The sequence below is a fragment of the Tympanuchus pallidicinctus genome, unplaced genomic scaffold (genome assembly GCF_026119805.1).
Source record: "Tympanuchus pallidicinctus isolate F22 unplaced genomic scaffold, pur_lepc_1.0 scaffold12, whole genome shotgun sequence".
NCBI lineage: Eukaryota > Metazoa > Chordata > Aves > Galliformes > Phasianidae > Tympanuchus > Tympanuchus pallidicinctus.
Window position 1 is genome coordinate 6,827,210 of NW_026294637.1, and position 23,362 is coordinate 6,850,571.

The 23,362-nt window shown below is 43.2% G+C and overlaps 1 protein-coding gene across 3 annotated transcripts in view; it reads left to right on the top strand.

Moving 5' to 3' along the window:
* Positions 1-23,362, top strand: part of AGBL1 (AGBL carboxypeptidase 1) — a 478,919-nt gene that overhangs the window by 352,365 nt on the left and 103,192 nt on the right. For 2 of the 3 annotated variants that reach the window (XR_008203809.1, XR_008203808.1), the window contains 2 exons: positions 8,038-8,132; positions 16,683-17,105. Coding sequence is in view for 1 of the 3 variants with exons in the window: in XM_052672165.1 (XP_052528125.1) it covers positions 8,038-8,083 (46 nt within the window). In the remaining 2 variants the exon portion in view is untranslated. Of the gene's footprint in view, positions 1-8,037; positions 8,133-12,726; positions 12,996-16,682; positions 17,106-23,362 lie in introns of those variants that run through there. The other variant, XM_052672165.1, reaches the window with a different exon arrangement.

A 23,362-nucleotide genomic window follows, 5' to 3' on the forward strand; every position in this document is an offset into this window, starting at 1 on the left:
AGGAAGATGGAGAATTCTGACTTGAAAGGGCACCCTGAGTTAAAGGGCCCTGAGTGCTGGTTTTCCTAAAGGAAGGTTGGGGGTGGGAGTTGGGGATGGAAGACACAAAGCCCAATGCAGGAATTTACAAAACTACAGTGAGCACCCAACCAACTCTTAACTCAGTCTGCAGACCCAATTATCTTCATCTCATCAAACTGTCCTCCCCAACAAGCAAAAAGAAAACAGAAAACAACCCACTGTGACATTCCCTCCCTGATTTTTGTGCTGCCATTTATTAGCAGTGTTCTGCTGAGATCTCACAGCATTAAGAATCCATTACTTTTAACTCAATGTGCCACAGTACTTTTATGAGTATGCTAACTAGCACTGTAAATAATTGAAAATAAGTGATACTTGTTAAAATAAATGAACAAAGTGTATTTTGTAATGCAGTATCTTTGATTTTTTTTATTGTCTTTGATTGCTAATTTGCAGAATTCTCTACTTCCAAATACATCTCTTAGTCATTAGTGGAACTTGTTCTGATCTGCTTCATGAATAGAAATAACTTCATGGTTTGATATCAATAAAACAGGGGAATGCATGGCTGTGGAATATGTCAGTTAAAGAAGAACAGACAGGAGTTGCTGTAGTTATATAGTTCAGGCATTTGTCCTGCTTGCCTCTCATCGTCCTATGACTGGGGAGCTTTGCAAGTGGGAGCAACAAGAGAGGGGTTTAGGAAAACTTCAAGTCTGAGATACTTCTTCTACATAGGGTACCCGTTCAGCTTCCGCTCACATCTCTCTGGTTTCATTTTTGGTGGTAGGATGTGATGGGTGAGTCATTCTGTGAGCGCAGTTTTTTCTGAAGGATCATAGAGGTTGGAAAAGGCCACTAAGATCATCCAGTCCAACCCCAACCCATCCCCACCATGCCCACTGCCCACGTCCCTCAGTGTGACAACTACCATCTTCCTGAGCACCTCCAACACCTCCCTGGGCAGCCTGTGCCAATGCATCACCACTCTCTTGGAGAAGAAATTGAAGGCAGCAACAGGATGAACAGCTCCTTCCCTCATGTGTGAAGACTAACATCACCCCTATACCTCAGGAGACACCAGGGTGTATTGCCACCAGGCCTGGTCTCGTGATCTAGCTGAAAGTTAACAAACAATATTAAGGGATTATTGTTTATATCAACTATATCAGAAGCCAACTTATGGTTGCATTAGCTGCCAACCCAGAAACCACTCAGCAGTTTCATCCTGCAAGCACCATGCTGCAATCAGCAGCTCCTGGTCAGGGTAAAGGATCTGTCTATGTGGACTCACTTTATTGAGCTACAGTGTTCTTTTGTGCCTGCATTTATATTCTGTGTCCATTGCTACTCCCTTTGAATGTATGTGCTCATGCCTTCCTTCTGTTTTAAAAGCTGCTTGTTATTTTTAGAGTTTTGTCTGGAATCAAACAGGGATGTTTCCTTTTCCCATGCAAATATGGACATCACATGCAGAAGGGACCTCAGCAGTGCTGCAGATCCATTTCTCTGCCCCAGGGCAGGACAAACTGTCCTCATGTCATCCCTGACAGATGTTTGTCCCATTTAAAGACCACCAGGGACAGGGACTCTACCGTATCCCTGGTGCTTTGTTCTCTTCTTCACTTGAAAGCTTTTCCTAATATGTATTCTGAGTCTTTCCTGCTGCAATTTATTCCTATTTCTAGATACTCTTCTAACTGTGAAAGCAGAGGGCAAATTATAGCCTTTCTAAGTGCCTTTTTTGTGTTATTCAAAACTTAAGTTCCCCACTGAATTTTCTCTTCTCTCGACTGAGGGATCCCAGGCTGTTCAGTCTTTGCTTGCAGGTCATGTTTCAGAGACGTTCAATCTTCCTGCTTTCCTTTGGTCTCCCTTCAATCTCTTTGCCTGGCCCTTGAAGTGTGCATTAAAACCTTATGCTGATTGCCTAGGAAAGCCTCCAATGCACCCGGTTTTGTTGCTGCTTAAAAGAGAGTGAAGTCATATCTCATGGTCTGAGATTTCTATTACAGGCTTCCACGTCTCAGGTAAGCAGGCACAATGAAACAGTCTCTACAGAAGTTAGCATGGACACCTTCAGCTGCTCACAGTTTAGTCAGAATAGGAGCTGGCTGCAGTCAGCCAAGCCAACTTCCCAACCAGCTTGAGCATAAGATGCTATTAAAGACTCCAAGATTTGACCCTGCATCCTAAATCACAAGAGTGACTTTGAAGTGTTGCTGAAAACAGTCTGTTAAACTAAACTGTCTCCTCTGCAGTTTTTAATAAAGGACTTTTTCAAAGTGAGAGAAGTCTAGTGGCATGTCAAATATTTTTCTTTATGCATGAATTTCTATGAGCCATATGGAAAGGAAGGGGGGTGAGGTACCACGTTTTCATATAAAACCTCTTCCTCATGACAATAAGGATTCAAAATTCTATTTGTAGGCAGGAACTAAAAGGTTAAGCGTGTCAGTGAAGCTGACAGTGTCACCCCCACTTTCCCCCAAAACAGCTCCATTTTTTCAACAAAGCCAATTATCTGAAAATGACAGGAAATGATTAGTCATGTTAATTAAAAATAATTTTCTTTCCTACTCCTAAAAAGGTCAGATCGTCAGCTGTATGGAAAATTGAGCCTTCATGCACTTTCATTTGATTTCCCATTCAAAGTCTAATTAGTTACAATTTGTTGTTAAAAGAGATCTTTTTCTTTCTTGATAAAGCCCACATTTTTTATCCTCTCCCTAGCCATTATCAGGTTGATATTATTGTTGCACTATACATGTATATATTCTCATTGAGGCTAGCTCAGAAAATAATGAAGAAAAGCTCACCCAGACAAGTGCATTTTGAGGCTGATGTGTCACCATGAGTAGATGCCTCTGTGCTGACCTCCAGTCTGAGTTGTTTCTGGAGAACAGAGCAGAGAGAAACTTCATGTAGTTCAGTGACTAGGAGAAATCAGGCCCGGCAGTGCTCTTCCTGCTGTCAACTTCTGGAAAAGTTCAAAGATGAAGGTGTTCATTATTGAAGACTGAGATGTTCATCCCCAGCGTTTTGGGGAGAAATACAATTTTTGTCCTAGTCCTTATTTTGTTTTCCATTTGTTGCCTTTGATGAAGAACGTCATTGTTGGGTAGAGTATTAGGTAGAGTATTGGGTAAAGTATTGGGGAGAATATTGAGTAAAGTATTAGGTAGAGTATTGGGTAGAATTCAGCCAGTTTTTGAGGCTACCTCCTAGCATCTGCCTTCTGCTATGATGCTTGCACTCCTAACCGTCCTGTAATTAACAGTGCCTCATCTTGGTGGCTCCATCCAACAGGCTTTCCTGGCACGTTGCTCGGTCGGCAGAGGTCTTAGTGCATCATCTGCAGCTGGCTTCCTCACCACTGCATTTTCTTATCCTCCAGTACTAACAATCTCACTGACCAACCCAGGGCTGGTTACTTTAACGGCCTCCCTTTAGGTGATGAAAAAAAGCAGACGCATCCCTGTCTGCTAGTGATTGTTACTGTGCTTGAGGACACTAGACCTGGACCCCAGTGGCCACAGCTGTGGAAAAGGCTCATTTCAATTTCGTGCACAAAGAATTATCTGGGCAGACTGACTCCCAGTTCTGTCCATAACCTTACTTACCTGCACTGGATGAACCAAATGATGGCTTTGGCTCCTGCATGCAAGACATAGAACCTTGCCATTCCCATGGTTTCTGTGATAGAGGGACAGGTAACAAGTCTGCTGGAGAACACATTTTTTCTTCCATGGAGACTTTTTCCCCCAGTTCTTTCTCACATTTTTCTTCCCCATTCCTTTCAAGGCTTGTATCTCATGCAACTGGCAACTTTTACATGGAAAAAAGCATGATGAAAAACGAGCACTCACAATTTGTTTATGTACAAGCTCTACACAAGAGAGGCAAGGCTTATAGGAGTGAACAGCTACAATGTTCAGCTGTAAAACACTGAGACGCTCTCTGTGCTTAGCATAAAAGTGCCCAACAGGCTGTGATAGTGATAAATACCATCTTGGGAAACTCTTGTATGGGAAGATTGATGGATGCAAAGATTTCCAGTCTGAGCCTGGCTCATACTGGAACCAGTGCTCTGTCCCTTTCCAGTTGCCTTGAGGTAGCTCAGTCCTAAACTGCTTTTTCTTTAAATGAGAATTTGTATGCCCACATCTCCTCCCACCTCCTGTGGGTGCGGCAAATGTGGGGAACAAATAGGAGTGTTATTACTGCAAATAACAGCTTAGAAGAGCTTCAGACTAACTCCCAGTGTCTTAATAGAGCCCGTCAACATGGAAAGACCATTGAGTAGCATCAGTCAAATGAGAAACCACTTAGCAGCACAGCAGTGTGGGAGATTAAAATGCCTCTTTGTAGAATATAAAGGTCAGTGAGGCAGTAAACTCCTTAAAGGGGAAGACAATGCATTTCACAAATGAAGTACCCAGCCTGGAAAGATATGTGTCAGCCATGCGGGTCAATAATCCCTTCGAAAGGAAGACACATTTATAAATGCCATTTGGAGACTTAATGTTATGTGAAGGTAATGGCAGCCACAGGTCCCCAGCTGGGATGAAAACCCTCAGAGACAGTTATATTCATCTTTCTGCTCTCTGCTGCATCTTCTGCTACTCAGGTGTGAGAGAGCAGCCATGGGGCGCCAACACACCCTGCCCCACTTTCATCTCCATGGCCATCCTCTATCCAGGCTTAACCATCTCTTGAAATCACACAACTGTGCATGTACACTTCTGGAGGCTTTTTAATTGCACTTGACAACCAGAGATTTTGAATGAGTCTCTGCAGCCAGCAAGTGGCAATGGCCTCATCACACTTCAGGAGTCCAGCTCACTCAGCTGATTGGAGTGTCATTGAACTCACCTGTCCAAAATCATCCCTCTCCTGCACATTGGATCTACCTTTCTATTCTACTCGGTTGGTTAAAAAAAAAAAAAATGGCTAAAAGCATAAAAGGCAATAGTAGTTTCGAAATTGTGCCAGACAGTTGTAGCATGTAGATGGAGGAAGGTGCATTTAAGTCACAAATAAACACATAGAAGCAGAGAAGTTGAGAGTATTTTGCAGAGGTGAAGTCTCATCTTCTTCGTGACACCAAATCCAAAACCATACTACTAGCAAACCAGTAAGTCGGAGCAGTTTAGCCTCCTGCCTGTTTTCCAGTTCCATTTGCTATGCATTTTGCTGCTGATAATAATAGTAATAGCCGGCTCTTCAAGCTTTTCCAGAAAAAACTGATGTCTCTCAGACTGCTGCCAGCAGGAGATCTGGAACAGCTCGCTATGAGAAAATGCTGATTCTGAGAAGTCTGAATGTTTCAGGGGACAGTATCAATATCATCTGACTTTTATTTAACATTCTGCTTGGGTAAGGTTGAAGCACTTTGTTTCAGCCTCATCACATTGACTTTCAAATGAATTACATTTTACAACAACAAGTGTTGCAATGAGGACATCTGTAAAAACCCCGACTTGTTTGGGAAAAAGGAATCTTCATTACATGAGAAATTCCAAAATGGTAAGGTCCTGCTTCAGAAATTGCTGAGTTCTTTCTGAAATTTCTTTGTGTTGGAAAGAATAGGAACCACAGCGTTCAGGGAGCACTTGCTGAAACCAACCAGCTCAAAAGTGACATCGACAGTGAACTTGCCTATTCATGGGGGGAAAAAAAAGAAGAGAGAGGCTGAAGCTCACGTGAGAAACGGGAATCAGCTGTCCTCAGGCCAGCTACATCTATAAGCATGCTGTTCACCAGGCATAGCAGGAGCCAATCGGCCTCCTAGAGCTGGCTGGAGGTTTCTCAGCAGCACTAAGTGCTGCCATCCCATGGATGTTTCCGCCCTCGGAAGCAGCAAAGGGAAGGCAGTGTGCTCAAGAATGATGCTCAGGCAGTCCTTCAGATCTCTCTGTTGAGGGAGATCCAGTCATACAAGCTTCCCAGAGCTGCGCTGTTGGAAAAACAAATCACAAGCACTTCGCTGCCCCAAAAATGCTGTGCCAGAACTCAGCATGACTTCTGAAGCCACTGTCACCACAATGCACACTGACTTGCTGCAGTACCACTAACCTGCTGTGCATGCCTTAATGAATCAGTTCCTCTCTGCCTTCTCCCATCTTCCACTGGTTTTGTCCAATTTTGCTCTTCCTGAGGGCAAGAACTCCAGGTGGCTCTTTAGTGTCTAACACGACCTTGTTTAGCTCTCCTAGGCAGGAATATATTACAGATAATAAACTTCAGCACTCGGATGATGAAAATAGCCTGGAGTCTTCATTTGACATTGCACTCGACATGAGCATATATGAGATCAGATCTTGCATTATCTTGATCTTTGCAATGGGTTTTGTTGCACGAGGAACTCAGTGAAACCCATAAAACCGAGACATGAAATGCAGCTGTCTGCCTCCATCACATCTTTGATTTGGATGTTAAACCATGTGGAGACTGCATGCTCATTGTAAATACATTAGGGAGGCAAAACAAAAGCATCTCAAGGAAATGGTAAATGGGTAAAAGGCTTCTGAATTTTTTAATAACGCATGCTCTGTGTGACGGGTGTGCTGAGGATCTTGTTTATAATCTTGCTGCAAATCCAGTACTCTGAACTAAAAGCTGTTTGGTCCTTTCAAGCTTACAGCCCTTTGTTTGCAACATATTAATGGAGCAATTTTTAAATAATGACTTTTTTTTTTCTTTTGGAAGGTGCTTTTTTTTTTGCAGTCAGAAGCTGGTTCTTTTTTTTCCCAGTCTGCACTCTGATTCATTAGTACTAGTTGCATACAACTTGTAGAGGTTTATTTGTTCAGTTAGAAATAGGACATTAACATTTTAAGAGAATGATGCATAGCTTTTAGCTGATGCTCTCTTAAAAAGTGCAGAATGCCACATTCTCTCCCTCCAAAATGATAGGTTTATTATAAACACTTCACTTGGACTGTGATTTTCTCTCTCTCTGTTGTTTTTGTATGTGTTTTTTTTCACTATTCTTTTTTTCTAAATGAAAACACTTAAATTTTTATGCATGCATTTGCATAAAATAGAGATCAGTGTTATGCGGAGTCAAGAAAAAAAGCCAGTGGGTCCCACCAGTAGAACCTTTCCTGTGCCTTACTAAATGCAAGCCAGGATCCTTCCACTCTGTGCATCACAGTCATGGCCTGGAGAAACATTTGGCTATGTCTAATATCCCATATCTGAGTGCCAGCAGTCACTGTAGCTCTTGTTGCTGGGTGTGCATGATATGCTCTGAACATGTGTATGTATTTATATATCCTGTTGCTCAGTGAACACCTCAAGATGCAAACTATCAGTTGTTCTCCTATTGACTTTCCAAAGCATTCTGGACACTTGAGTAGGAGTTTAGTATCTAACTCACTCTAAGATACTGTCCCTTTGAGAGAAGAATGAAGTTCTTCATTACATGCAAGATATTGCACTGAGCGGGTGTTAAGGCCATAAAATCAAGTGTTTGTAAATTAAACCACGCCACAATTACAATTTACCACTCTGTCTGAAGGTAGTTCACTGGAAATATAAGCACTGTGACACATCATGTGCTTTGTACTGTCTCTTCTGCTGCTTTTAGCTTGGCCAAATGTGGGTAGATGAGATACAGAGGAAACCTTGTTTCTGATACAGGATCACTTCCTCACCACATAACAGCATTTTCGCCCTTGCTGCAGCATATGTGGACTGTCGAATTTTTCCATGAAATTGCTTCTGGAATTTCTTAACATCAGTAAAGCAAAGGATTTCTAACATGAGATACTTGTAAATGACTGAATTGCATGGAAAATATCAGTGAAACAAAAAAAGCTGAAAAGGGCAAACTCATCTGGGGAGAAGTCAGGCATCTAAACATTCTGCTTTAAGCCGTGCATAACCCAACACCTTATGCAATTATTGCCCTACTAACCTATGCCTTCTTGGCCTCAGTATTTACCAGAATACAAGCATTTATAGCTTCCCTAGTCCTCTTTCAGATATACATTTTTATTTTGCCTCCAGGTGCAGCCCAGACAACACTGAAACCCTGGAAATCTGCTGGCAGTGACTAATGTTCCTCTCCTTCCCCCTCTGTGCTGTGGTCCTGTTTACCCAAGGTAAGCTATAGGGCCTTGGGCACCTGATCTAGAGATTGGCAGCCCTGCCAACAGCAGGGCTTGGAATTAGATGATCTTTAAGGTCTCTTCCAACCTAAGCCATTCTGTAGTTCTATAATTCCGTGAAGCTGCACAGTCCAAGATGCTCATTCCCATTTTCCAGGGCACAGGGTCTCTCTCTACGAGCTTCCTCATCTCAAATAGTTGGTTATATCTGCCAGGGTTAATTCTACAGCGTTTGGACAACCTGGTACCACGCATCCTAAGAGAGAGAGCTGGTAAGGCCGGGGGCAGTTTGAGTCTGAGAACTGAACGAGATGTTAGTTCCAATCCCAGAGCTGCCAGCATCAGGTTCATAGAATCATGGACTTATTAATGTTGGAAAAGACCCCTAAGATCATCTAGTCCAACCATCGAAATTTGCACCTTCTTAGGCAAACCACATTTAGATTTGCCTGTGACATCTTTCCCTTAGCACTTAGGTCAGGGACTAGCATCCACCTGGCTTTGTAGTCCACTGGAAAAAAACGTTGCTGTATGTGCCAACATGATGACCATGGACACATATTGACTGTTATGTGACTGCAGTTTGTGTCCAGAAAGCACAGCTGACAGCATTTTAAAATAAAAGGGTATGAGTGTTGTAGTCCAGGTTCGAGAGTGATCTGGAATAGGAAAAGGAGGAGCATGGCATCGTTTATGTGAGTAAATGTAGTATTCAAATGTGTATTTATGGTTTGACAATAAACTAAATTGAATCCACCAGCTACCTGGCAACAAAGGGATGTAGAAGGTACAGAGAAACGAGATTTATCAGGCTGGACAGATTCAGGCAAAGCAAGGAGAATGAAAATGAGGTTCCTATGAATTTCCTGGCTTTTGTCAGCTTGTGTCATGCACAGTCCTTAGTATTAACTGGCTCTACATTTGTATCTGTTATCATCTATTTGGGTGACCGAGACTAGCAATTAGTAATAATAGCAACAGGAATAATGCTGCTTTCTGAGCTGAGAAATATCTGACACTGATTAAACTGCAAATCTAAATAATTGATATTAATTACATGAAGTTTTTAGCAATAATCTGCACAAAAGAACTCTGAAATTAGAGGATTAGAAGCCACAGATAATGTTCAGCAGCTGGTCCAAAGACATTATGCAGGCGTGTAGGTGACGTGAACCTAAGGACTGTGGTTCATAGAGCTCTTCATCTTCTTTAACACATGTTGAACTGGCATTTTGCTGAGGTAAGGCATCCAGCCAGATGAAAAAAATGGATTACTTGGTCCATGGCACATTGGAAAAAATTGACCTAAACTTTCTGTTTTTGAACAAGGAAGCATTCCTTGAAGATGTCCAGTTTTATGGTTTTGGATCCTGCTTTCCAATCCCCATTTGCAAGCTCAGGACAATGTATACACAATCAAGTATCATCCCAATGAGATGCAACCCGACAAGGACAGCTTGGATGGACCTTAGGCAGCCTGATCTGGTGGGGGGCAGCCAGTCTATGGCAGGGGGTTGGAACTGGATGATCTTAAAAATTTCTTCCAACCAAAGCCATTCTATGATTCTAAATGATTCTATGAACGAGTCCAGATGTCATGGACATGGATTGGATCTCAAAACCACCACCAACAACAAAAATTTAATATTTATCTGCCCTGGAAAGACACTGACTTATGCTAAATCTGCAGCAGCAACAACATAGTAGATAGATGTCAGACAGTAGTTGAGCATCTGGCCCCTTATTGTATTTTAAATGATCCACATTTATAACTGTAAAGCAGACCGACAGGCGATACTGTCTAACATCACCATCACTAATAGCTCTAATAGCTCATGCATCCACAGCCTGCTCAACCTGTCCCATCTCAAAGCAATTTTGAGACAATGGGCTCAGCTCCTCTTAGATAGATATAAATGAGATATACAGAAAAGACACAATTTCCTCTGCCACAGCCAAGTGACACTGCTTCCCCCTCAAACCTGAACTACCACAGTGTAACAACTTTTATTTATTAATTCTAATTATTGTTTTGTGGTGCAGGTTTAAAAAAAAAAAAAAAAACAAAAAAAAAACAGTGAAAGGTGCAAATCATAATCATTAGGATTGGAAAAGAGCACTAAATCACCCAGTCCAGCCATCAGCCTACCCCCACATGCCCACTGACCATATCCGTCAGTGCCACATCCCCACAGTTCTTGAACACTTCCAGGGTTGGTGACCCCACCACCTCCCTGGGCAGCTGTGCCACTGCATCACCATGGGCAGGAGCTGGCCTATGCATACCCAACCTCTTCTAGCCCTTGCTAGTGAGAGTGCAGTTCCTCTCAAGGCCAGCATCAAGAGTTGCCTTTGCTGTGAATAATGTCCCACGGTGCACACAGTATTAGCACATCTTTACCAAAGGCTGTATTAATGCTGCTTTAGCACTGATGGGTTTGAAAGTCTCATAGCTTTTAAAAGGAGCTTTGTAGACTTTGGGCTTTCTGGCTGCTAAGAAGCCTGGATCTGCCATTATCCAGCCTACTACCTACAGGTGCTCCAAGAAGGAACATAATGGAGGATCCACTTAGTTTTCTCCTTGGGCTGTGAATGACAGGAAACTGGAATAGACCTCCTCTCAACAGAGCAGAGGCCTAGAAACACTGCTCTGGAAGTGAGAAGGAGGAACAAGGAATGGGGCTAAAGTAATAAGCACTGGGAACCCATGGTATGACATGTTTTGGCTCTTTCCAAACTTAATGGAGTTTTTATATATTGACATAAAAAACCACATTTTCTGTCTCCCCCCAAATAATTACCTGATAAACCCCCACTTTTGGAGTTGGCCCGAACCATCCATTATACCTCTGCCATGAACTTTATTTCATACCACACCGGGGAGAAGACAGAGCAGTTGGAGCACTCAGACATTAGATGTAATAACTAGCCATAAAAATCAATGTAAAATTTAATGCAAAAGGTCTGCGGGCACCCAACCATTGGAATCCAGTGATAAGGCAGATGGAGAGCAGCACTATGCTTTCCAGCAAGTAGTATATTTTCTTTAATGTTCCTGCATTATATGTAATGCTGTTGCTGTTTTGTCCATCTACATACTAGTTAAATGAGCTGCAGCCACAATATTTATGTCTCCGGGTGGTTTTTGGTTGCACTTTCCTCTTGGACACAGGGAGTGTTATGTATTCTGGATGGATCACATCACAGGACCTGGGAGGGAGAGAAGAAATGTCTTTCTGCCTTTTCCTTCGGTGTTCTCTGGTTGCTATGCAGGTGGCAGTCCTGCTGTGCCCTGTTCCTCACAGAGGGACTGAGAACAAAGTTGTTGTGAACCAAGGGTGCCTGACCCGGGCAGTTCCATGGGGCAAAGGTTGCATCTGCACACAGTCTGCGTGGGGTGGATATCACTCAGATGGTCCCCAAAGAAGTTCGGTTCTCACATGAGTCATTTCATGTTAAATAACAGCTCTTGTCAGCCACAGGATCCTTCCCAGCTTCACTGCCTGATTCACAGCACGTAGGGAAGAGGAGATGGAAACAGAAACCTTGGGCCCACCTGAAATATGTAAATAAATTAGAACAGACCAGAGGGTCACCCACCTTTCCTTTCAGCCTCACACAAACCGGCAACAGGATGCTTAAGTCCCAGCACAGGGACATGCTTCTTCAGTTCCTATCTGTCCTGGTCACTCAGCATTTTGCTTATCATACACATTCCCACAGGAGCAAGGAAAGGAAGGAGATGGTTTCATTCTCTCTCTGTTAGCACGCACAGGTGTGCAGATTTCAAGAGCTGAGAGTGATAGTTAATGGCTCCACGAAGGCAAAGAAGCAGGAGTCCTGCTTTTGTTGTAATGAAAAGCATTACACTGTTCTTTAGCATTTTAGCAACAGGTTTATTTCAAACATTGGTAACTCACAGAACCAGTCACTCTATTAGCTTCCTTTCAGATAGAGCCGTGGTGGCTATGCATGGAGTGTATTAAGTCTGGGGCATTTTCTTTCAGTTCTGGGAGCTATCATTGATTTTACCCTGACAGATACTTGGTTCCAACATATGATGAAAGGTCGTTTAAAAGAATTCTTAATTTCTCACATCTGTGATTCAAAACACCGCTATTTGGATGTCACAGCAAAACCCCACAGCAAAAAAAAAAGAAAAAAAAAAAAAAAGAAAAAAGTCTTGGCCAGAAGAATGGGGGTCATTGCAAAGAGACTGGAAGATGAAGAAACTGAAACAGGATTTTGTGAGGCCATTTTACAGTGCAGCTAAAGTACTCCAGAGTATTTATTAAAGCAAACTATTGTGCTATTCTGTACTGTTTAAGGTTATTATAGAACTTGTGTTAGAAGAGTAATTGCCTCTGGATGAGCATATGGCTTCATCTGCTGGTAGAAAAGAAAGCATTTCCATAAGCTAATGATTTCTGTATGAGAGCTGGACTGCAGTGATTCAGAGAATGCAATAGCTGAGTTTTCAGGCATAATCAGAAAGCACTTACTCTGGGATACAACACATCAGGGTGTGTTACATTTATTAGTGGAGATTACTATCTATCAGTGTCATCTGTGCACACCTTTCCTGCAGGTGCAGATGATTACCTGGTTTTACCTACAGTACTGAAGCGAAATGATTCTGCACTTTGGAAAGACACCTGGCTGCTCACCTCAGCACATCTGATGCTGCTGCTTATCAGGCAAAAAAAAAAACAGCTCAGTAAGTTCTCCTTGCTGTAATATTTTGGGTTGAGGCCTCTTTGAAGATACTCCTGAAATCATGAGATCACCTCAGCCCACCTTATCTGGAGTGGATAAAGGCAAGCATCTGGTGCAAGGGGTATTGAAACTCTCTTCCAAGGCATGATTGAAAAATTTCAGATGCCAAGCCTCAAGCTACAGCAGGAGGAGCAAATACCATCTCCATTTCACAGAAGAGCTGTTAGAGAAGCTGATGTGTTGCTGGTTATTACAGAGTTAGTAGCAGGGGTAGAGAAGTGAGTGGAGAGCAGCCTCTAATTTCATCTCAAGCTTCTGTAGAAGGATGACAGAGAGGGAGGAAGAGAAGAGGAGGGAAAAGACATGGAGAGGCAGTAAAGAAAGCAATGCACCATCTAAATTCCTAACTGATGTTTGGCACCTGAACACAGTGCTAAGCATCATGGCTATCTTGAGAACACCTTGTGTTACGTACATTGGGGTCATTGTTTTGGAAGAGGCTGAAGTGATGAAAACTCACTGGAGGGCTGCGAGTAGAGGGAAGTGCTGGGAAGGAAGCCAGCGCCTCCGGCACTGGAAGGCTGGAGGCTCTCCAAGTGACGTCTATGGTGAGCCAGTGACTGTCCTGCTCATGGGCCTATTTGTCACACTACACTAGATTATCACCCTCTATGCTTATAAATCCTTCCACATCCTCACTCCAGTATTACGGATGTGGCGTGCAGGCAACTGGCAAGGAGGTTTCTGACTCATGAAAACAGAGCTCCAACCATTCCCCTTCCAGAAGAGGTTCAGTATTTTGGGGTTGACACTACTTGTGGTTGACCTCTCCCTTACATATCCATTCCCCACTGTTCTCATCCATGCAGAGTTCAACTTGTTGGCTGCACTTTCACATAAGTCAACTGGCGGATGACCCATCTTTGGAGACATTCAAGGTCAGGCTGGACGGGGCTGTGAGCACCTGATCAAGCTGTGGGTGTCCCTGTTCACTGCAGGGGAATTGGACCAGATGGCCTTTAAGGGTCCCTTTCAACTCAAATGATTCTATGAACTGGGAGTCTGAGTTGTTCATATCTGCCATCCAGCCTTCCTCCCACTGCCGCCAACACAGACAAATCACTGTTATTATTATCAGATACTGCTAGTATTGAGAACAGTTAAACAGTCTTCACAGAATATAATCATCTCAATTGATGCTGAATTTGAAGTTTCCAGTATTAAATCAGCATTGAAACATGCAATTCTGATTTCAGTTCTATTTTTATTTGCATGGGGAAAATCTGAAGATGGTGTGAGGAAAAACCTGTTTGTTCTGGTGGTCTCATGCTCTGGAGTTACTTCTGTAGATCTGAAGATGTCCACCTGCCCAGGACGCTCAACTGAAGATGTTCCTCCTGCCAGAGGTCTCTGAGGAGAACTGTAAAGACACAATGCAGGGACAACCCCTGCAAAGCCAAGCCAGCTTCATCATTGTCCTTCTGCTCCTCAGACAAATCCAAGACCATAGGATGGGAAGTATTGGGAGAAAAAATAGAGGCATGGCGAGGAAACAGCAGAAAAATGTTCATAATCAGGTCAAAACACTGCTGCGCAGTGATTCTGCTCCTGTTCCTGTGTACCACCAAGCTCTTCTTGCACCCGCTAAAATCTAGTGGAAGCTGTTAAATTTTGCGTAACATCCAACTTAGTTCTGCCAGACCTCTGTGAAGAGGAAGCAGCAGGTTGAGTGTGAGCAGAGGGACTGCACATCTCGAGTAATGAAGTTGACTCATTACTCTGCGATACAGTCACCGGAGCCATGTGGGGATAGAAAACAAAGTGATGAATCAGGCCCAGCGTTTGCTTCAAGTTTAGACTGCTGTCTGGTTGGCAAATAGCTCTGAAACCAGTCCCAGTGCTGCGTAAGTAGCTTCATTACTCTTAAGTGCTATATTTACTGAATAATTTGGACCGATCGTTTTCAGGTTCGTTAGTCCCAATTGTTCAGTTTTCATATGGTTTGATTGGTTTCTCAAACCACGTGGTTTTGGTTTTTCTCCAAAACCGAGAATAATGGGTAGAAAAGTGCTAAAAACAACAACAAAAGAAGCACCTTCTGGAAAGTTGATTTGTTTGTGTTGTTTGGTGTTTTTTTTATCTGAATAATGACCTAGATGGAGCTCATTAAGCTCTTGGAGTTTGCAAACATTGTTTGGATGCACTGGAGCTCTCTGGGTATTTGGGGGAAAACAGTCGAAACCGGAGTTAATCTGAAGATAATTTAAGCCCCCATTCTCACCCACCATTTCTCCAGCTCGCTCCTTGGAGGATCAGTCACCCAGTGTGATTCTTCCTTTACTCTTTTTTTCTCTTCACCCCTCTGCCTCTCTCATTTTCTTCTCTCTGCTGGGACTGTTCTTCCATTCTATTTTTGTTTTAGGTCCAGCACCTAAATGATAAAAAATGACATGCAGCAAATAAGTGCTCTACCCAGAGGCTAGAGGATGGTTAAAGTCTAAATGAAAACAATTTATAATAAAAGCTCCAAATCTGCTGCCATTTAGCAAAAAGTTAAAACAAATGATCCCTATAAATCATGTTAAGATTTGTCAAGGATTTTCAAGCCACGCGTATTGCTTAATTACAGAACAATAATATGCAAGGAAAATGCTGATTATAACCTTTCAGGATATTTTCTTTAATGCTGCACCAGACTTCTTGGTGGCAGTTTCACTCACCTGTGTAGTGCTGTACCATGAAGAGGAGATGAAAATCAGCCATGTGGTTAAGGAAAATTATTCTCAGCACAAACTGCAGGTTAAGATAACATACTGAACCAATAACACAGCACCACAAGGATGCCAGTATCAGAACCATTAGCTACACTGACTAAGCATTGGCAAGTCAGAGATTTTGAAGCCAAGAGAGGGACTATAGACCTAATGGTCTGTGTGGCCCTGGCCCACATTACACCCTGCAGGAGGAGAGAGCTAAGGGACTCTGGAAAGGATGAGAATGTAAAGCAACAGTGGGACTCAGAGTGGGGTCCCAGAGAGGATACCAAAACACCTACTTTTGTGCAGAGCCCCATGGAGATAAGTCAAGCAGGATGCTCTCTCAAAGCTGTGCTATATGTCTGTTCTCAGTGCAAATGGAGCCATTTGGGAAGTTTTGGAGGTTTAGTGACAGGTGTCTTACTTGATTTAGGTTGGTTTTGGGTGATTTTCCTGAAGTTGCTTTTCTAACTGCCATACCTGGTTTTGGAGCATGCAAAAAGCTCATGGTAAAAGCAGGCTTATGTTTCTTTACGGTACCATCTCGAATGTATGACCCAGAATGGGTACTGTGCTGGACACAGAGTTGAAGATCTACGTTGTGAAGGGCTATGTTCTATGCTGGCAAAAGGACTGCCATTTTCAGGAATGCTAGACCAACATGAACTCCCCTCAACCCCAGCCCCTCCTGAAAGGAGGAAAGGAATAAACAAATTGGCTAATAAAATGATTTATCACATAGCATTTGGAATTTGCCCCCTTGAGCAAGCAAATTCATCAGCCAAATCCCTGCAGTGAATAGTGAGGCTTAAGGGTTGTTACAAACCCTGTGCTTCAGCATATGCAGAATGAACCTTCAGGCTTCCTACCTCTATGAATAATCCCAGAAAAGCCAGCTGACCTGTCAGAGGCTGTGCAGATAATGCCAGAATACATGATATTAATGAAGTAGTGGAGCTGTCACAAAGAGCAAGGATCACTGTAAAAATAAGGAGTGAAAAACTGATTGCATTACGGTTGTGAAAGTAAATGGGTTTCACTCCTATCCTTTAATTTCTTCATTTTTCATCAGATTCTGCCAAGGCTTCCATCGCAGACATGAAGAAATCTGGAAAGCCACCTCCACGCCCTGACGTAGCACTACAGCAGAGCCCTGAAGTGGCAGCTGTGAAATGCAGAACAGCCAGACAAAGCTGGTAACATGTTTGTACAGCCCAGGGTGTCAGGAGGAATCAGCTCCACGGAGCAGACAAGGAGACCGAGAAGTGAAGTTTTAGGTTCTCTCCTTGGTTTGCTACATTGCAAAGCAAGCTGTCCTCGAGTCCTCTGGGAAGTCTCTGCACAACAATTATCCCTCTCTTCGAGTCTGAAACGGAATTACTGCACAGGAATCTGGCGAGGTTCAGAGAAACACTGAAAGATTCTTGCATTAGAGACTTCAAAGTGTGACCCTGTGAATGCCAGAGGCCAGCTAGCACCTTCCTGCAGAAGCACGGTAAGCTAACTGCCCTCCGTGTTTTATTTCACTTCACATTGGGTGAATCTGCTCAGTCCAACCCCGCTCCTCTGTCCGTTTCCAGCTGCAGAAAACACGCTTCATGCTCCACACCAGCCCCAGGGACGTGATTGTGTTGCACTTTCATCTCAGTAGCTGGCTTAATTCAGGTTTATTTCATTGTCAGAGAGATATGCCAAGGCACTTAATTTCAGTTAGTCCTCAGCACAAACATGTTCTCATGGAAAATGTTGGCTTGTGGTGCTTGCTCTGCTCGAGGCTGCTGCCCTGGAGATGACCTCTCTTATATCCTCCTCTTATTTTAAAATGGCATCTGGCTGCTCAAAAAACACCATTTCTTTCCCACTCCCAGAACGCCATGAGTCCATGAGCGGCTAGGCACGTGTCCACTGCTCCTTGTGCAGAGGGCACGGGTCTTCTAGGCAGGAATGCCTGAGATGGCTCTGGTACCCCAGAGCAGTGTGCTCACAGCAAGGGCTGACGTGACTTTTGTCAGTGCTAGCACAGAAAAAATCTGTCCTTCCTACGTCTTGGGGTCATTTGGTTGACCTCTGAGCCTAGAGTGAAGTCAGCTTGTCTCATGACCCCTACAAAATACTGCAATCTCAGCACTGCTTTCCCGTGTTTTGTCTTATTATCCCCAACTCCTGGCTTGCAGCATCACTGATAGTTTGATAAGGGCACGTGTGGCCCAAGGTGGAGTGGTCCAAGGCCAGAGTGGTAAAATGGGTAGAAAATTATCAGAAAGAAGAAAAGATTTAAATGAAGCCTCCAATGATGCAGTTTCCATGGCAATACCCTTCCACCTACAGTTTTAATCCACTTTTTCAAGCAGCCATTCCAGGATGTGCAGGGAACCACACGACAGCTGCACATGTCCTATTTCTAACACATCTCCTGATTAAAATAATTATTCCATATATATTGTCCTGAATAGTAGAAGCTGAAGTTTCTGGGTAGCCTGGGGGAAGCTTATTCTCACAGTGCTAGATTCTTTCTGAAATAACACGTGTAGATGCAAATCCTAGCATTCACTGGGGCTAAAATGAAGGAAGCTCATCCCAAAGCTATTGCAGTGGGATACATCTCCTTGTTCCCATGAGATGTGTGTCACTGTGTTGTGTGTACAGTGCTCAGTCAGGGATGAAATCAAAGCTGGTCTTGCCTGTGCTGTAGGCTCCAAGCAGCAGGTTATTTTGTCAGAAGTTACAGGGATAAGGGTTAGAGCTACAGCACATGACTTGCCATCACACTCCGTGCTCAACCCTCTCAAAGATCCAGAATGGCCTCAAAGCCACCCCTCACTTCAAACTGTCATCTTAGGAGTGCTAACTGGGGAAGTATTTGGCAGATGAATCGTTGCTCTGTAATCCTGGTGGGACCACGTGATGATTACGACATTTTGATTCTGTGTGGGGATTGCATGGACTGAAATCAGAACGCAGGGAATCACCTTTGTAGTTCTGAGGATGCTATTTCTCGTTGTCGATGCTATTGTTATCTCAACTCCAGCTTCTAAAGTCTCCTGCAAAGACCCGTGTTCCTCCTGCTAAATAACATGACAGGATGAGATACAGGCTGCACCTAAGAGCTTGTAACGTGGTAGAGAAGGAGTGGAAGGGAAGTCAAATCCTTGACAGGTAGAGAACTAAAGAATGAGTAAACTAAGTGGTTTCCTTAAGGTTTCACACTGAGGCTGTGGCCATAGCTGAGTGCACATCCCTGGAGACCCAGACAGGGCTTTTATCACTAGGATGGCTCTTCCTTTGCTGCTCTCCCAGGCTGTCAGTCTCATTTGTCCCATAGAAATATTGAGATAGCGCTGGCAGATGCATTACCTAAAGAGGAAAACGTCTGAAATTATGCTTTCTTCACTCCAAGGAGTGCCAGGGGAAATCTACATTTCTACACAGCAACTATGTTAACCACTTGATTCCAAAGGAAGCAGATAGCAGGAAGATATTAGTGTGGGAATGAGCAAGTAAATAAAAGGGTAATTCTCCCCAATAAACTTCAATTCTCTGGGAATTATTTTTGAAGTCTAAAAAGTTAAATTACAAAGAAGTCTGCCAGAACAGGTAATGACTATACTTAAGGGAGAGGCAGTTGTCCTAGAAAATTTTATGTACTCTGGTTACAGTGCTGGAAGGGAGAATTTAACCAGTGCAGGGATCTTTGGGTAACAGCACCTCCTCCAAAGACTTCAGGAGGTACTTGGGCACTTCTTAGTGTTTAATATCTGAATAATTAAGGGCTAGATTATGAGCTCTTGACTTTTTAGCTTGACGCCTACTCTCTCACATAGGTACTTCCAGGGTCTTGAGAAGGAATAGAATGATGCTGGCCAGGAAGGGATGACAAATCTGACTTTAATGTGCAGCTATGCTGTTAATGTTAACATCTTAATTATGTTGTTAATACAGATGAAACATCTCCCTCTCTCCAAGATCACTCAGGCTGATGCCTACTGTTAAGCAATAGTGGAAACCAGAGCATCTGCATGTTTTTTGTTCATGAGCCCTCCTGGCTTTATGGGGATGGGAAGGGCTGTGTGAACAGTGTGTTGCTTGTATTACAGTTAACAATCAGGTGGAGGCTGGTGGGTAGGGTGCACCAGAGGTGGGATGCTGGTCACTGTAATGCCACAGATCCAGGAATTTGTGGGTGCATTTTTGTTTAGCAGCAGTTCAGTTTTATCCATGTGACAGAAGTGTGCAGAATGACTCTGCTGGGTGAACGTGACTCTGTGGAGTGTTATTTGCCAAGTACAATGCACAGAGAAGAAAATCTTATCTTGCACTTTCCAGTGTCCCCATTTCATAAATACGATGCATTAATATTCATTATGCCACGTGCATTATCATTTTGGAAGGAGATTACTGGGGATTCACTATTTTCTCTCCATCATATTTTCCAATTAGGATCCTCTCTTTTGCAAATAATAAGCTTTTTTTGTTGCCAGAGGCTTTGCAGCAAAGTTCCAGCCAGGACTTTGGAGCTCTGCTCAACATCCGTTTAAGAAAGAAGTGCAAATTGAAGAACAATTATATTTTTAATGACAAGTTAATCTTGCAGCACTACGTATGATTAGAGTGTAGTCTGGCAAGTGTGGAAGAACACAACAGCTTGTAGGAGATGTTCCCAAAAACCCTGCTGAGGGATGGGGAAGGATGATTAAATACACCACTGAGTTCACTGCAGGGGCAAAGAGACTTAGGGGTTCTTGGGGATGGACAAGAAGATAAGAAAAGAGTGAAGAAGTGAAGTTCTTCTTCCCACACCATGAATGAGTGTTTTAGCTCAGGATGCTCAGGACAAGAGAAAATCACTACTCACACTGCCCTATCCTCACTCCCCACTCTGCTCCGGAGAGTTACTTGGTGCCTACAGCCCTTCATGCCCACGTGGGCCTTGTGCAAAGTGCTCCAGTCTTGTTGAGGCTAATTAGTTGGCTCTGGATTTATCCTTCAGTTACCACGAAGTAGTAAAGGAATTAAAAAATCCAAAAAGAAAGAAAGAAATATAAATTTACAGCCAACCCTTTGACAGACTATCTATTCCCCACGCACACATAGGCATGCTAGTAAAACAGCCCTTTAAAGTTGTTGGTGTTGTCAGTTACAAGAGCAGCGTTTAACATTTAATGGTTGTTTTTGGTCAGAGCTGTTGCTTTTCATTGTTTGCTAGATTTGTTCCTTAAATTTGCTTGGCTCTGTGCCATGCAGTTCTTCTAGATTTGCTTTATGTTGTGCTTGGGATTGCAATATATGTTTTAATGATTTTTTTTTTTTTTCCTTTGAAGACATTTTATGAAATAATTTTCATTTTTCTTGCCCAGTCCGTTGTCTTGTCATATCTGATATTTAGCTTGAGGGCACAGGTGTCCCCTTACAAGCCTTCTAAACATGCTGACATGGTCTCATTCTCCTTGCAGTGCCAAGTCACCAATTATCACACTTGTGGGGATCCCTAAGAACATTTCAGGGTTAATCAGACTGGGCAGAAGGCTTCAGAAAATATGGTACAGTGCTGCCCTGTAACTCTAACAGAGGTCTATGGGAAAAGTGAAGTGCAGAGATGCTAAGGAGACAACTCTAGAAGTCCTCAGCCTTTACTTACGCTCTGTTATGAGAAGTTGGATTAGCTGCTCAATTAAAACAAATGCAAAGTGAGAAAGCTTTGCTGTGCATCGTGACCTTTTTATGTAAACAGACACTCGTTGCTGTGATTTGACCCATTATTTGCCAGGTTCATTTTAGCCAGCATTTCAGGCAGTGAGATGTTTGCATGAATGTTAGACTCTGAAGTTCAGAACTGTGACTCAGCATCAATGCCACGTGGTCCTGGTGTCTCCATGGTCCCTATTCCTTGTATGGATGATCAAAATATGGCGAGGTTTCAAAGATAGAGCAGGCCCATCTTGTTGTTAGGGTTCATTTCCAAGTTGAGAACGTGCACAATATATTTCCCCTAAGGGCCATGTCAGAGTGCAGGAGTACCCAACAAGCTGACCCTGCAAACAAGGGCACAAGCATCACCTTCCTTATATCAAATCTTCCCCCTCCACCTTGCCAGACCTTTCCTCAGCCAAACAATATTGACCTGTAGGTTTCTGAGTTCAATTTCTACTCCTGTTACATGTTTCCTGGCATGTTTATAGTGCTTCTAATTAATTATTTGTAATTGCTTCTGTTTTTCCCCTTTTTTTTGCCTTTATTTCTTGTTTCTCTCCCAGCCTTGGTAACAAGATGTTGCATCTCTCGAGGCTACCAGGGTAAAAGCCTATTAATAAATAATTAAGTTCTGAGGCTGCAGCAGTGTGGAGTCACGTCTTGCCATCACATGGTTGTAGTCTCCATGGTGACTCACCACTGTGAACTGAAATGCTCTCTTTGGGGAGAGGCGAGAGAAGGTTATATAGGGCAAAAATGTGCAAAGTTAAATTATATTTTAAAAAATTTAAGGCACCATCATGCTGACTAGTTCCCTAAATGATCTATAAAGATGGAAATCCCCTTATTAGCCCAGATCCACCAGCATCCCTCACTTCTGGCTGCCTCTCCTTCATGTTTGTGTTCTGCTCCGGAGCTGCCAGCTTGGAGACTTTTCCATCATGCATGTGCTCCCCTCTGCCAAGCAGCATTTTCCTTCACCCGGTGCTTTTCAGACCTTCCCAATCTCTAGCAGTCCTTCCACCAAACCGTGCACCCTCAGTCCCCGTGATGAGAGTGACTGATCGCTAAGAAGCGTGACCATGGAATAGTTTGTCATGTGTCACCAAATTAATTCTTAACGGCTGGAGTCCAGAGGTTCCCACTTCTCTGCTCCTCTGTGTTCTCGTTTCCTACTGCATTAATATGTTGCCTTTTCCCTGGAGCCATCCTGCAACCTACGTTTGAGCAAAATTCACACCTGCTCCTCATTAGAGCCAGATTTTGAGAAGTCTTAGCTGTGCATTTCTCCTTTTCTGGCAATACTCAGAGGCAGCTTCATGTGCTGGCACATGAAGTAGCCCTTCTATTATTTTTTTTCCATCTCTTAATCCACCTCTAAGTATAGCAAAGACATTTCTTGCCCATTCAAAGCAGTAGTTTTCAAATGAAAAGCAGTCAGCTCAGCAGTTCCAGCATCTGTAAAAGTGTGTCCTTGTGCGTGATCTGAAACCCCCTTAGCCTGTTATCAGCTTTCCATCTGTGTTAGCAGCTACGTTATTCACAAGCATCCTGATTGATGTATTTCAGCCAATATAACTTTCCCAAGCCCCACTTCTCCAATAACGTTTCATGGGAACACAAGAAATTTCAAGCTCCTTGTAATGCCAAGGATGTAAATCACACTAATTGTCTCCCAGATTTCAGAAACATCCTGGGCTTTCATTTCCTCTGCAAATTTCTGGAGCATTCACATTAACTTTTGGCCAGTAAATGTAGGGGGCCCAAACCGTCCATCACATAAAACTGCACTGAAAACACATCGTGTTGTGACAGGTAGATAGGTCTCTGCCCAAGGGAGCAAAGATTTTGATGTCACAGTTCCCTTCTCCTTGCAGGAGGACACTATGGAGCGCAGGAACATGGCTTTTTCCACCCAAGGATGTTTGCTGGCCCTGCTTGGAAACCAAGTCAAGACATCTCATCCATTGTATTGTCAGCTTTCCTTTAGCTGCTGGGATGGGATCAGGGCAAAGATCTGCTCAACTGAAGGGTGGTTCTGGTCTTGTGGAGTTGAAATCTGGT